Here is a 15905-nt window from a genome sequence, read left to right on the forward strand (position 1 = left end):
TCTGTATCTCCAGTCCCAGGGGATTACAGGTGATCGCTGCTATGTGGGGGCTTGGATTTGAACCTGGGTCCTCTGGAAGAGCAGCCAGTGCTCTAATCCTGTGAACTATCTTTCCAGCCCCGAATATTATAACTTCTAAGGAATTATCTGCATGTGTTCATCCATGTGTGTCTATGTTTGCGTGCATGTATGTATTGTGTGACTGCACGTATGTGTTCTGCAGATTCATGCCAGAGTCTTGGGTCTTATCCTCAGAGCCTACCTTTTTTGGGGGGCAAAGGTCTGGAGCTTAGCAAACAGGCCTGGCCGTGGAGGCGAAGGCCTCAGTAATCTGCTGTAGTTTGTTAGTGAGTCCTTCAAGAGGCTTTTTTTTTTTTTTTTTTTTTTTAATGGAGGACAGACGCTCTCCCTGCCAGGCACCACAGTCAGCATGCCTGACTTTGCTCATTTCTGTGTGCTCCTTTGCATGTTCTTTCTAAGCAACAAACAGGCTTTGAGCTGTCACTGGGCTGGGGAGATCAATCATAAATAGCATGGTGGCCATGCAAGGAGACGCATGCGCAGGAGACACGGGGCGCAGGAGACGTGGGGCACAGGAGATGCGTGCACAGGAGATTTAGAACACTGGTAGAACTCCGCCTAGGACGTGCCAGTCTGGGTTTCATCACAGAACCACACAGACAACCAAACAGAAAGTAGGAAATTCAGTTCCCATTCTCTGCTGAGTCAGAGGGAAGGGAGCTTAACCGAGGGGCGGGGGATGAGTCGCTTCCCGCGAGACAGATCCCTGATAAAGGCAACTCAAGGAAGACAGGGTTCATTCCAGCTTAAGGTTGGAGCAGAAATGACGGCAGGCGAAGGCATTGGGACCTTTCCTGTCAGGAAACAGAGTAGTGAATACTGTTCCGGAACCACAGCTCGTAGAACAGACTGCCCACATTTGGGGTGGGTCTTTCTACCTCTGTTTATCCAGTCCAGAAAATCCTTTTTTGTAGTTGTACTCAATTTGTTATCAACTTGCCCGTCTTCACTAAACATCAAAGAAAGTCTCAGGGAAGAGGTAGTTTTTGCTTTGAGCACACTAGAGACTTACAATTCTTGGAAACGCATGGTGGCATGGTGGCAAGCTTTGACTGGGAGTGGGGGTGGTGGTGGCAGGGAGCAGGGAATAGGGACAGCACATGGAGGGTGGAGACCCCAGGGCTGTGTCCTCAGTTCGCCCTTACAGGAGCCAGACCATGGAAGTCTGGAGCCAGCGGCCTGACCCAGAAGTGTGCAGAGGGGAGTCCACTATAGCACGTCTCTGGGGACCACAGGACTGCTGTCTTGGAGCAGATCCTCTCTGTATCTCTTGGAATCAGCCATGTCACCTGCAGCTAGTCTTCTGGGCTGGTCTTCTTGAACAGCTCTGTTCTTGTCACACCTTGTTGCATGGTGACAAGCACCACACCCGGGAAAGAGGCTTGGGCCAGCTACGGAAGAGCTCATGGCACCTGCTTCCTGCTTTCTTTCTTCCTCCTCCCTGGTCCTCCAGAGTGAGGAGCCTTCTGGTCTTTAGAGTGAGTCCCTTGGCAGGCACCATGTTGACACTCAGTGACCTGGGTGACTGGGCCTGCGTGTTGAGCAACGGCCTTCCCGTTCTACACCCACCTCCCCTCGTCTGAGGTGCCCAGCCTTCGGACATGGTCGTACTCCGGCCTGGCAAGGGAAGCAAGGTCACTGGATCCGGATGTGTTGACATCTAGCCAAGAAAAATAATGCTAATTCCTTTCCTTGTGTTTGCAGAGCACTTTGTACTCTGTCAGCCATGACTGGGCTTCTTTTTCCACCCAGACAGCCTGTGCTTGTCTGGTACCTACTCTGTGCCAGGTGGGGGACGGTTGAATACCATTAGGCCGGGGCTAGTGGGAGCCTACAACCCACTGGGGAGGTCCAAAGGAAACCGAGTATGAGAGAAGTGTAACCAGGGTGAGATTTGTCCCAAAAGGACCTCCTAGAAGAGGTGGCATCAGAAGGTGATTGGGAGCCTAGGGGAAGGACTGCTCAGGCAAGCTAGGATGACATCTCCAGCAGCCGAGAGCAGGAAGTTGGGATGGATAAAGTAGGTGGGGTAAGATAAGAGGCTAGAGAGGTGATCCAGATAGGTCTCAGAAGGTGTGGTGTGAAGCACCCCGAGTTAGGCCTCCTCTGTAGCCAGGAAGATCTCTGGGGACTTTGGAAAGGTTCCCCGGCAGCAGCGTGCAGTTGAGGGTAGAGCGAAGTAAGACCACGGACACTGGGCTATGGTGGCCGTCCACGGGAGAGATGCAGCCAGGAGCGGGGGGGAGGGGGTGGTGGAGGAGCAGCTAGCTGGTGAGGCTTAGAGGACGGTTCCTAATCCATTCTGTAAATAGTTCGTTATGTGCACGGTAATGTGGGACACAAAGGGAGAGACACATTGCTTCTGCTCACTGGGAAAACCTTGTCCCAGGGCTGGCATTCTCTAGTTAGGTCTGTGTTAGCTGCAAGCAATGGGCTGACTTTGACAAACCAGGGCCAGGAAGGGAGGAGGGAGGGGGGGGAGACAGACAGACAGACAGACACACAGTGGGGAGGGAGAAAGGAAAATTAAGAAGGAAACAGCATGTATGTAGGTAGGTGGGTGAATGGGTGCTGGGTCATCCATGGACCTTTCAAATGCTTCAGAGAAAGCAGCATCCCAGCATCCCAGCATCCCAGCATCCCAGCATCCCAGCATCCCAGCATCCCAACACTGTAGTTTGGAGTCTGGTCATTAGTTTGCATGGACTTTCTCTCTCCTTCACCTCCAGCAATGCTTTTCCTTGTCTTTTGCAGATTGGATTATTAACTTTTGTTTGGACCTTGGAGCTATCTGCTTATTATTTTTAAAACATCGTAACTGTAGTAAAGAAAATGACGATATAAAATTTTATCATGTAAATGTATACAATTCAGTAGTGTCATTTATATTCACTCTGTGTGGATATTATTTTTGGTTTGGCTGGCTTTGCTTTTGTTTGTTTTGTTTTTCTTGAGATGAGATCTTAGTAAGTTGTCTTGAGTAAGTTGTCTCCAACTCACGATCCTCCTGCCTCATCCTCTTGAGTGCTAAGATTGTAAGGATGTATCATGAAGTCTGGCTAAACATTAAATATTTTTTTTAGCTTTATCACTTTATGTGTATGAGTGGTGTGCCTGTGAGTATGTCTATGAACCACATGCATACCCGGTGCCCACCGAGGTATCTGTCACCCAGGACTGGAGTGAAGTTAAAGAGGGTTGGGAGACACTACGTGGTGTTCGGAATAGAACCTTAGCCTCTGGAAGAGCAACCAGTGCTCTTAACTGCGGAGCCGCCTCTCCAGCCCTAGACATGCTCTAAGGCAGATTTCCCTCTAGAGTTTCCAGGTGAACCACTGGCCACCACTTAACAATGCCACTGAACTAAGTAGTAATTGTGAGACCAATTCCTATGGGCTCATACCGGGCCATGTTCCTACCTGTGACCATGTCCTCATTCTGATACCATGGAGGGGTGATCAGTGGGAAAGTGGGGTGCTGTGCTGAAAGGTAGGCACCAGAGCAGCAGGTGTACACTGCAAGCAGATAGCTTGTCAACACAGACACTCCCAGGAGAGGGACAATCCACAGGACTGATCCTGTTCTGCAAGGATGGGCAGAGGTGGCACTGTGGGACTCACCACGTGGGGCCCCAGTGCCTTTCTTGGGTCATGGCTTGGTCCTGGCTCCGGCTAACACCACTGTTGCTTCAGCTTTTCCCTCCCCTCCACGGACCTAGGCCCTGCTTCATACCGTGTGTTCCCTCAGATGCACCTACCCTGTGTCCTCGGGAAGGGCCTGGAGTCCAGGCCCAAGCCGGACAGGTCTGAGGCTCTCGTGTTTCTCCGGCAGGCCTCTCCCTGGAACGCCTGCCCAGCTCCGTCGCCTCCCACATCCGCCTGACTGAGCGGGAGGAGGAAGTGGTCGCCTGTTTTGAGAGGGCCTCTTGGGTGGCCCAGGTGTTCCTGCAGGAGCTGGAGAAGGTGAGCTGGGCATAGGGGTGCTATGCAAGCAAACTGCTCTCTCGTGAGCACATTCTTTGTCCTCCTGGAGATTAGAAGATGCCTCCTCTCCTGGCACTCCACTTCTTTAGTTAGAAAACTCATTATGGTGCACTGGTTCTGGTAGGGACTCCTTACCACAAGAGAAGGCTTTTAAAGATTTTTTTATTTATTTTATGCACATGAGTACACTGTAGCTGTACAGATGTAGATGGTTGTGGGCCTCCATGTGGTTGCTGGGAATTGAATTTAGGACCTCTGCTCGCTCCTGCCCAAAGATTTATTTATTATTATACATAAGTACACTGTAGCTGTCTTCAAGCACACCAGAAGAGGCCATCAGATCTTATTACAGATGGTTGTGAGCCACCGTGTGGTTGCTGGGATTTGAACTCAGGACTTTTGGAAGAGCAGTCAGTGCTCTTACCTGCTGAACCATCTTGTCAGCCCAAGAGGAGGCTTTTAATAAACAAATGAGTCCATGTCACCTGTGAGGGAGCAGCAATCCCATGGTGAGCTGGGCTTTCAGGGCCAGATGTCACAGCCCTGTTTATACTTGATCACTCCTGACACCAGCCCTGGGACAGAGGTGTCGCATGCAGCCCTGTGTAGTAAATGAGGTTTAGAGAGATCAAACTACTGGCCTCTCTAAGGACCATATAGGGTCAGGCTGACTCTTGCCATACACCATCCTTCACTGCTTTCTGGCACCTCAGGAGAGCTCTGCTGCACTTCCAGGTAAGATGGGCTATGTCCATTCTCCAAGTCTTTCCGAGGTGGACACAGAGGTAGCCCCACAATTCTCACCTTTCCATAGTGGGCCTGTCCTAACTGTATGTGGGGTTGTGGGGTGGCATCAGTCCCTTGAGCTTTGTGGGGGGAATCTCAGCTCCTCTCTGTATTGAGGGCATGAGGACAGCACTGTGGTCTGTCACTTAACCCTCTCACTGCCAGATAAAAAGTAGATGCTGTTATTATTCCCGTTTTTCAGATGAACAAGGTTAAGCTTAGAGAGAAGTTACATTTCCCCCCCCCCCAACCATCTGATCAAGTTCATGCTGTCAATGGGTAGCGCTGGCAGGAATGTCAGGCATAAATAATTTCTAATACTTGTGCGTATCCTTGTGGTGCACAAGCAAAACTCCTGCTTTGTAGATATCTGGTTGATGTGCAGTCCACCTTGGGCCGGACATGTCCTTAATCAAGGGACTTTGGACCGGGAAAGTCTGGGATCTTCTTTGCTGTGAGGGCCACCCTAGTATTGTGTGATGGTGGCAGCATCGCTGTTCTGCACCTCTGGACATCAGATGCTCACATCCCAAACTGGAGCAACAAGATAGGCGCTCTCTGTGGGCCACGTTACTGCTTTTGGAGAGCCACCACCCTGGAGCCTCTCGGCTTGGTTGGATATCAAGAAGAGAGAAGGAGAGGCTGTGGTCAGGACTCACGACCCTTTCTCTGGCAGAGGCTGCTTAGAGATCTGGTTGAGTTGACCCTCACAAAGGTCATTTGGGTCATCAACAGGCAGCTATGTCAGGAGCTCTTCACATTTATCTCTTTCATAGAAGTCTCCTTCAAGCCACATGCCATTCAAGTGTCAGGAGTACCCGCTGTCCAAGCAGGACTTCTGACCTCTTCGGTGACCTCTATCCCTTACTCTTCCCTTCTCAGACTTCAAACAACAGCACATCAAGACACCTGAAAGGCGGCCTCTCTGCTGACTATGAGCTGTCCTACTTCTTGGAGGCTGCCCTCCAGAGCGCATATGTGAAGAACCTGAAAAAGGGGTAGGTGGCTGCCGTGGCCAGCAAGACCGAGTGTGTGTGTGTGTGTGTGTGTGTGCACGCGTGCGTGGGCTCTCCTGAGGACTGCACATGGCTGGCTTGGCTCAGGCCTTGTCCGACAGGGTGTTCAGAGAACCAAGTTGTGGGAGACCTCTAAAGCCCCTGCATTGTTTTTGGTGTGATATGTTCTGTAAAATGTCACTTCATTCTTCTTATTTAACCTGTGTTTGAGTAGATAATTCCTGTGTGTGGCTTCTGTTTAGCTAGAAAATACCAAATAACTGCATTTTCTCTACCTCTGCTGTCAGAGCTGACCATATCTATGCCGATGCTGATGCCGTACAGTTTAGTTTAGTCTTGATGCTAACAATAGACCAGAACCGTAGACTATCCGTCAATCACTCTAGATGCCACTTACAAACAGCTGCTGCCAGGTCACCCACTTGGCTGCAAGCCACAGCTTCCACACCCTACTCTCAGGCTCAGTGATTTGCTAGAGCAGCGCACAGGCCTAGGAGCAGCTCATTTCCTAGTCTTCCAGCTTCCACAGAGCGATCCAGCAGAGGAGATACACTTAGCAGGGCCTGGAGGCTCCATGCCATCCCAGGGAACCACCTCCACCCGTAGCCCCAAAAGTCCAGACCCGGTACTGCTGGATGTTCTGAGTGGGGCACCAGCATGAGGGTAGGTGCTCGCTCACGGTCGGTATCCACAATGCTGAGAGGCAGGCATGGCCCTCCTTGCTATTTCACAAGCAGGGGAAACAGGTTTGGAGAGCTTGGGGATTTATTTGCTCATGGGCCACAGAATGTGGATTGGCTCCCGAGGGCCGTGCTTTCTCTCCCGAGGCCCTGCCAGGTGTGGGGAGTGTGAGGAGGTAAGCCATTTCCACTTGGGGAACTTTTTATACTGCTCAGGAATTCCTGTAATATCCCCCTCTCAGCACCTCCAACATGGAGTGGGAGGGGAGACAGACAGACAGACTGCCATAGGTCTCCTCGAGGCCCAGGCAACATGCTTGCCTGCCTCCATCTCAGCTACTTCTGCCACCGGGGAGGGCCCCACCCAGCCATGCTCCGGAATGTGAGAAAGGACTCCACTTCCCTTTATTTTAGGCAACAAGGACAGAGTTCAGAGCATCCCACATCCTGAAAGGGATGTTTGGTTCAACAGGGCTGCTCTTGGATAGAAACACTGCAGGAGTCGGCTGTGCTGGAGGCCCAGGGCACTCGGAGCACCCACATATCCAGATCAAATAAGGCCTAGAGAACTTTACAGCTCTTTGCTTCCTCCCAAAGGTCTACCACGTGCTCTGTTTGGCCTCCTGTCTCGAGTCTGTCTGTCTTTCTACTCATTATTTCCTTAGCTTTATTTGGCCAGAACCCTCTCCCAGAGATCAGCCTTCTCTGATTCCTGTGAGTCTCTCTCTACCCAGGGCCCAGCTAAAGCCTTCTTTCAGCTGCAGACCACAGGTTATTGTGTGTCTGTGTCCATCCAGCCCTGGGTGCACTTCAGGAGTCATGGACTCACCCACATTCCCTTCCCCACCAACAGTGGACAACTTTGTGAGAAAGGAAGGCAGCCAGGACTGTGGGAGGCTCACGGCTACAAGCAGTGTGTACTGTAGAATAGGATTTTGTTGGTTTTCTAGAAAGGGGAAAATAAGTCAATACGTGTATGCATTGAAGAACACAGACAAGAGACTCCAAAACACCCCTGGTAATGTTCTGGGCAGGGGCCACAGGTTTCCCTCTGAAGAGCCAGTGAGGGGCTGAAGGTTAAGTTGGTCAGCAGTGATCGCTGGCTTTGACCAGCCTTGCCTATGTAATCCCTCCATGGAAACCAGCACTCTCAGAGCCGGAGCACAGTCTGCTGCCAGAGCTTGAGTGGTCAGGAGCATGTCCCCTCTCTAAGTCTGTGACTCCACTTGTGAGCTAGCAGGCAGCACCGGGACCATGTCTGCCTTGCAGCACGGTGGGTATTTAACCATAAACGAGTACCTGCCAGGATGCGGCTGCCACGACTGCTTGGAACATCAAAGCCAGGAGCACTGTCAGCTACTTTTAGTATTTTATTTTTAAAGATTTATTTATTTATCATATATACGTACACTGTAGCTGTCTTCAGACACACCAGAAGAGGGCGTCAGATCTCATTATAGATGGTTGTGAGCCACCATGTGGTTGCTGGGATTTGAACTCAGGACCTCTAGAAGAGCTCTCTCTCCAGCCCCTTTAGTATTTTTTTTTTTTAATGCAGTTCATGGTTGGAAGGGCTGCTAGCCTGGATAAAAGTTCTGTAGCTTTAATTTTTCTTATTTTAGTCTCTTAAGTACAAGGCCAGGAGTGTTGGGGGTCCCCATTTGACACAGACATGCGGATCTGAAGGCCCAGAAAGCCCAGGCAGCTCTCTGCTAAGGGTGGGGCTGTCCCCAGACCACCTGTAGCTATGGAGGGGCCCCAGAGCACACAGATACTGAGCAGCCCAGCTGTACCAACCCTCCTCCACATCTGTTGTTGTTGTTGTTACTATTATTATTTATTATTATTATTAGTCCTTCAGTTGCTGGTCATCAGTTTCAGAGACAGTGGTGTAGAAATCTGGTTCCTTTTTTTACTGCCTAGAGACTGTACCTTGGGCCCACCATTGTCCTGGCCTTCCTATGTCTCAGATGCTAACATTCCTCCCACGTCCACCCCACCTCTGGCAGTTCCCTGCCTTGGAGCCTTGAGGGCAGGTCAGGGGTCATTTGTTTAAGGCTGTCGGCCCCTTATGAAGGAAGCCCAGTGTGAACCTCTACAGCAGATTGGCTACAGCCCGTGTCTATAAATAAAGCTGTCATTAGAACAGCCACACTCATTCATTCATTCATTCATTCACAAATTGTCTTTCTGCAGATATGAGTAATTGGAGATTACTTAAAGAGAACCAGTATTTATTTATTTATTTATTTTATTATTTATCTTTTGAGGTGGTGGAGGGTTTTCAAGACAGAGCCTCACTCTGTAGCCCAGGCTGTCCTCGAACTCCCTATGTAGACCAGGCTGGCCTCAAACTCAAAGAGATCCTCCTGCCTCTGCCTCTGAGTGCTGGGATTAAAGGGGTGTACCACTGCACCCAACTTTATTCCCATCTGTACTTTATGTAGCGCTTAGGAGTCAACAGGACAGTTAGCAGGACACAGACGAAAGGGAGGGTTTTCTCTATGGATCCCTGTGCAATGAGGTCTGTGGGCAGGGACAGTTCTAATGACGGCTCTCTCTCCAGCCATTCATTTAGTACACAGTCCTTAGAACAAGTTGTACTGGCTAATTTTGTGTCAACTTGACACAGCTGGAGTTATCACAGAGAAAGGAGCTTCAGTTGGGGAAATGCCTCCATGAGATCCAGCTGTAAGGCATTTTCTCAATTAGTGACCAAGGGGGAGGGCCCCTTGTGGGTGGTGCCATCTCTGGGCTGGTAGTCTTGGGTTCTATAAGAGAGCAGGCTGAGCAAGCCAGTGGAGACAAGTCAGTAAAGAACATCCCTCCATGGTCTCTGCATCAGCTCCTGCTTTCTGACCTGTTTGAGTTCCAGTCCTGCATCCTTGGGTGATCTACAGCAGTNTGGAAATGTAAGCGGAATAAACCCTTTCCTCCCCAACTTGCTTCTTGGTCATGATGTTTGTGCAGGAATAGAAACCCTGACTAAGACACAAGTGGTGTCGCTTAAGGTCATGCTGGAGTCCCAGCAGGCATTTGTGAAGTGCTTTGCTTGCATATTTCAGTGTTCCAGCAGGTCTCTGAGGTAGGCCTTACGTAGCCTCCCTACCTCTCTGATGGGAAACGGAGGCAGGCACAGAAACCAGAAGTAGCTTGTCCTGGCTGGAGCCAAGATCACGCCTGTGGGTCTATCTGCGTGGTGGTACTTGGAGCTGCCATTCCTTTTTGAACTCTACGCAGCTGAGGATGGTCTTGAACTCCCGATCTTTCCATCTGCACGTTCTGAGTGCTGGCATTACAGGTGTGTGCCACTGCGGCCCTGGCACTCTTACTGGTACGACTGCACTGCTCACAGCCTCTCTGTTCCTATGGCTCACCCAGCCCTCCAGGTGCCTGGGGCTTAGGGCCGGCTTCCCAGAGCCTGCTCACGCTTGGTGGACGCTGTGGCTCCTGATAAGGAAAGGCAGTCACGAAGGGACTGGAGTCAAAGGCCAGTTCTGCGACCCCAGTGAGTTCCTTTACTCTCTGGCTCTACTTTTTGTCACATCCAGGGACTGTGAGGGGACAGTGACAGGGAATGAATGGACTTAAATTTTTCGGGGGAGGTGGTGCTGTTACCGCCCCCACACCACACACACACCATGATGCCCTCTCCTCTCTCCCACTCCCCTTCCCTCACCTCCACTCTGCAAGTATAGAAGTTAAAGCGTGAAGGACAGCCAGGAGGGAAGGAGAGAGAGCAGCTGGTTATCAGGATCTGTTGAGTGCCAGACCGGACCATGTGCTTTGTAGACACGCCTCTGAAGAAGGTCCTGTGACCCCACTTCACTCCTGAGGGGCAGGAACTTGAACCCCACCCACCAAGCCTCTGGTCTGGGTGTGCGTGCCCTTCGTCCCCACCCCTCTGTGAGGTTTGGGGTATGGAAAGGCAGCCTGGCCACCCAAGGGGTGTGGAAAAGACTGTGCCCTGGTTTGGTATCCAGCGCCTGTGAACGGATCTTCAGGGCATTAACTTGGTTCCTTCCTGTGACTCAGTCACATGCTCCGAGGGTGGCTCTGGCTCTAGATCCTCCCTCCTGTTTGCTCCCGACTGCATTCCACATACTCAAGCAAGAGAATGTATGTGAGTGTGTACATACAGGGTACCCCCAGCGGGAAGAGGCGTTAACTAGTCTGCACATCCTCCGAAAGGGTGGGTCAGCTCTGATACGTTTCTGTTCTGGGTGACTGGGCTGGCTCTCCTCCCTTCAACCCTTTTGCACCCTGAAGCACACAGTTCATTCCCAGAAGCCAAGAGACTGGCTCCACCCTAGCCACGGCTCATAAAGAGGAATGGAAAGTCACCGTCATTTCTTGTCAAGGAAACAGCCTGGAAGTGAGGAGAAGTCCCCAGGACTCGTGGCAGTCACTCCGCCTCTGTCAGTTCCCTGTGGCCCTGTGCAAACCAGCCCTGGCTTCTGAATTTACAGACTTCCTTAGAGCAGAATCTGCGGTGCTCGGGACCCACCTGGGCTACAAATCGTTTCTCGCACTCACACTAGCAGCTGCTGTTAACTCTGCGATACAGGCAGAGGGAGGGTGTTGCCTTCTGTGCGATTCTGTGAAGGAGGAGCAGATAGATACAGCCCTCGTTTTACTAAGGGGAAGAGGAAGAAAGAATTTGTCTGAAGTCAGGGGCCATTAGAAAGCATGCAGAGCCTTGGAAGCTGACGTGTACCTGAGCCCATCCCAGCCCTCCCTCCACCTAACGTTTTGCACACTACGTAATCCCAACCCTGCATTCCCTGCCCACAACTGGTCTGCGTTAGTGACCTGAGTAATTATACCTTATTGTCCTTTGGCCAAAGTTGTGTGCTCCTTGGGGAATCACAGGCTCTAATAGTGTTCTTAAACAAATGTGTTAGTCTCCTTAGCCCAAAGTTTCTTTTAAAACTTTTGGTTTGGGGACTCTCTTGGCCATGGTAGGTTTCGTCACCATCTCTGGCCTTTAACCACTAGGTGCCAGAAGCACCCCGCCAAGAATGACAGCCAAATGTACATCCACGGGCGTGGGTGGAGACTGAGGTGGGAAGCAGGCAGCCTCCAGTGGAGACCCATCGTCTTAGCCTAAAGGGAAGATGTTCTAGGGTGGAGAGGAAGCTGCGCTGGTTATGGACCTGAACACCAGTTCTCGGAGTCTCTGGGAGAGTAAGAGAACGCCCCTCAGGCTGTGGGAGCTTTCCACACCAGCCCAGACATCGTCCAGCAGCTCACTCCCTAAGAGCCCCAGGACCCCCTGTGCACCCTTGCTCTATGGCTGGACCTGTGAACAGGTTCAGGCGGGGCCAGAGAGGCAGCAAAGGAGTGGGCTGCTGCCTGGGATGGGGTGGATTCCAGAGGTGGCTGAAGGGTGTGGGCTTGGAGCCGGGAGGTGCTGCTGTGTAGAACAACGTTCCTTTAGGAGTCCTGGGGGTGGAGCTTGAGTTCGGGGGTGGAGCCTCTGCTGAGAATGGGGTGGGGCCAAACCAAGCAGCCCCTATTGGTTTAACCTACCCCCCCCCCTCTGCCTTTGCTGTCCCCTGCTTAGTCAGGTCTTGTCCCGGTGCACAAGAGGTGGCATTCACTTGATCCCCACAGCTTCTCTCATATTCTGATCTCCCAGAAACCGCCCCTTTCATGTGGGCCAAGTCTGGTGCCCCGTTACTCACATGTCTGAGTGACATTCACTTTTTCCAGGGACCTTGCCCTGTTGATTTAGCAGCTAATTCCCTCCAGATGGTCCTGCCTTTTGTGTTACGGTAATAGTGGTTCCTAACCAACGAATAAAGCTCAATTAGAAAGCCTGAGCAGAAAAGGCACCCTGTGAACAGGAGGGGGCCCAGAAAGCCTGCAGCCTTCACTTCCCCTCTGAGCCACCAGAGGGCAGTCATGGATTCCAATTGGAGTCTGGCCCCAGGCAGTTCTTTAGTACCTGAGCCTCCGGGAGGGGGCACCGGACTTCCTGAGTGCTGGAGAAGGGCTTTGGTAGCCAGCTGGACCCAGAGCCACGCCTGTAGAAGAGCCCCGGGAAGGAGCTCGGGCCTGCAGGGAGCAGCTCCAGGGGTTAGGCAGAGGACTGGGAGGCGGGGTACTCACGACCTGAGCTGGGGACGCTGGCAGCCCAGTCTCTGACCACAGCAGGTTTGAGAGCCCTCCCACAGGCACCTGCCAAAAACAGGAACAGCAGGAGCGAGCAAGTGGCTCTGCTCCAAAAGCCATCACACATCACAGGCACGGGGACGGTTTCTTCTCCGGGTTGTTGTTCCCCTTCCCTCTGCCTAGAGCTGGCAGAACCCATTTTCTGCTCAGGTCGGGGTGCATTTGAGCCAGGTGGTCTGTGTGTTTGGTCATGCAACAGGTACTTCACACTGCACCACAAACAAGAGGAATGAGTGCTTTCCAAGGGGGTCGCCTCCTGCTCCCCCTGCCTAAGTGGCTCCTTTAGTCCTGTAGTCAATGGATCAATCAATCAAAAAATCTTCTCCCAAGTTGCCCTAACTTGTCTGCCGGGAGTGAACTCCGAAGGCAAAGTGTCACTTTAGATTATCGGCGGTGATGTCTTGTTTTTAGCGGCCATGTGTGTGTCTGCAGGCCTGGGGGAGGGGTACAAGATTGTTCTCATTGGGTTCAGAGACCTGGAAGGCTCACCAGCAAAGCTTGTGTTGTCTCCCAGCTTTCTCTGTCTGCTTTGGGGGGCGGGGGGACAGGAAGACCTCTCTCAGGGCACGGCCTGTATTTGTTGTTGTGCCCACTTCCTGAGCCTTCCCTAGATGTGTGAACTCTGTCTGACATCTTCTGTCTTTCATGCTCAGCTTGACTGTCAGGGTGGAAATTTTGGTTTTGAGGCAGGTGATTTGGGTCTGTGGTGAAAATGAGCAGCTGGCTAACGGCTGAACTTCACCTGACCTTGTCCTCCAGTGGCCACACTATCCTGGGTACTTGACCAGAGATCCTTCATGGACCGTGCCAGCCCTCAAACGGGGACTTCTAATTAGAGTTGTATGCACCAGTACCCTCTCAGTGACCAGTTCTTACTAATATATCATTTTATTTCAAATCATGCTCTCCCCATTAAGCACCTACTGAGTGCAAAACACTTGTTTTTGACGGGTTCCCAGGAAATGGTGCGAACAGCAGGATGCAGATGTCTGTTATGTGGCCGTGGGTGCGACAGGCAGGCAGGCACTCAACCTCTCTCGTTTGCTTCACAATGACTGCCAGTGACAGACAGTGCAGCTGACCAGGTACTGAGCGTGCAGACGGCATTTTGTAATGGCATGGCGAACTGAGCCAGTAGAGGGAAGTGTGAGCTTAGGTGAGAAGACCACCGCTGTCTTTCTCCAGGGACTCAGAGTTGAAAGGGCTGGGTGTCTGTCGGCCATTGGCCTTGGGCAGGGGATGCCCAGAAAGACAGGCATTTTCCAGGCTTACGTTTTCTATTAGAAGGGGTTGGGGTGCGAGGATTTTACGTAGTTAGGTATATTTGCTGGTGTTGGGAGGGATTACAGGACCCCCTACACACTTGGCAAGTGCTCTATCACAAAGCTGTAGCCTATCCCACAAAGGGGAGAGAGAGAGAGAGAGAGAGAGAGAGAGAGAGAGAGAGAGAGAGAGAGAGGAGAGAGCGCCCTGGCTGTCCTGGATGTAGACCAGGCTGGCCTTGAACTCAGGGATCTGCTTGTCTCTGCCTCCCGAGTGCTGGGATTAGAGGTGTGAGCCACTATCACCAGCTCACGATAGTCATTTCTTAAGAGCATTATGGGTATCAGGAGTTCTGCTTGAACTCGGGTAATGGAGCCTTATGAGAAATTTTGAAGGCTGAAAACTGTCAAGGACTTTGGAAAATGTGCTGCACTGCTGGCTGTGGGAGTGGGTTGGGGGGCCGCACCGCTGGCTGTGGGGGTAGGGGGGACTGCCGTCCTACTGCATCCCACCTTCCTCCTGGAGTCCTATGCTAGCTGAGCTGCTAACACCCCCACCACCCCGCCTCTTGGCCAGTTGGACTTGACTTTAGTTGGAATAACCGGCTTCCTGGCTTCTCCTCATGCAGCCTGTTTCTGGGCCAGGGTTTGTTTGAGGCTCTGTTTGGATACTGTTAAAAGTGGGCAGCTTGGCTCACAAAGGTCAGCAGGAGAGACCAGAACAAAGAGATCTTTCAAGCTGGCTTCTCACTGGGCAGCCAGAAAGGGCCGCCAGGGAAAACCCCAGCTCCACCTGGCACAGGCAGCTGCAGGTTTGCTCAGGCTGTGGCCATCTGGGAACTACTCACCTAGAGGGGCAAGCTGAGGCAGGGGGCCTTCTCAGCACGGGAGAGCCAGGCAACCCGGGCTAGGATCCCAGATCCCCTGTGTGGCCCTGGCCACTGGAACCTCTTGTATGGATTGTTTCTTTTAAAACAGTCAATATAAATTAGGATTTACTCAAAACATGCCTGAGGGTGATGATTTACTTTGCAAAAGAATTTTCAGGAGCCCGTTCAGATGCCAGAATCTCTTACAGATCTGAAAATTATTTTAAAAGCTAGCAGCCCTTTAGGATGTAGGGCTGTGTTTGAATGCAGCACTCAATCCTGTGTGTCCTGGGAGTGGTCAGTGCCTAGGTGTCAGCCCCCTTCCACAGCGTCCGGGAGCGGCCTGTCTGCTGGTCCTGGCATGTGAAGCCTCTTCGGCAGTGACAGAGAGGACGGTCCCTCCTGTGGCTGGGAAAGAAGAGACATTAGGTACTGTTGGCTCCTGCCTCCTGGTAGCAGCCCGGGCCAGGCTGCCAAGGAACAGGCTGCCAGGTCTCCCGTAGAGTGGAAAATCACCCATGGCCCCAGGAGTGGCCTGCCTCTTCAGAGCCACAGAGCTCTAGGCAGGCCCAGGGACCAGCCTGCCTCAGCCTGTGGGACACAGTGTCCACCCTCCTCCCTAACCCTCTCCCCACCTCGTGCCCTTTTTTTTTTTCTTTCTCTTACAATCCACTGCATTCAGTTTGAATTTAACATATGCTCCTGGGTGTGGGGCCATCCGCTGGCATCCACTGGTCAAACCAGTAGCCACACCCTTAAAGAAAACCAACTCTTCCTTTCCCAGAAGCCATCACCTGTCAATAACCCCTCCGTTAGGGGTGGGGGCCCATGGGCTTCTCCTCCATCCGTGCTAGAGTATGGTCGGGCTTCATTTTGTTCATGCAACCACAGATGCTATGAGATCATGAGCTATAGAAGTCCTGTCAATCCAGAAAATACTGCTTCGGTCTGGTCCTCCCTGGCCTCTGGCTCTTATGAATCTTTCTGTCTCCTCTTTGATAATGGCTCCTGAGTTTTGTTGAGGGGTGGGGGCATAGAACTTGCATTTCTT

At 51.9% G+C, this 15905-nt stretch overlaps 1 protein-coding gene across 2 annotated transcripts in view; it reads left to right on the forward strand.

Moving 5' to 3' along the window:
* The window catches only part of Ttc7a (tetratricopeptide repeat domain 7A), a 98617-nt gene that overhangs the window by 19976 nt on the left and 62736 nt on the right, over positions 1-15905 (forward strand). For both annotated transcript variants that reach the window (XM_029531633.1, XM_021217720.2), the window contains 2 exons: positions 3913-4043; positions 5733-5848. In XM_029531633.1, the coding sequence (XP_029387493.1) occupies positions 3913-4043; positions 5733-5848 (247 nt within the window). The remainder of the gene's footprint in view (positions 1-3912; positions 4044-5732; positions 5849-15905) is intronic.

Source organism: Mus pahari, chromosome 18 (assembly GCF_900095145.1).
Source record: "Mus pahari chromosome 18, PAHARI_EIJ_v1.1, whole genome shotgun sequence".
Lineage (NCBI taxonomy): Eukaryota > Metazoa > Chordata > Mammalia > Rodentia > Muridae > Mus > Mus pahari.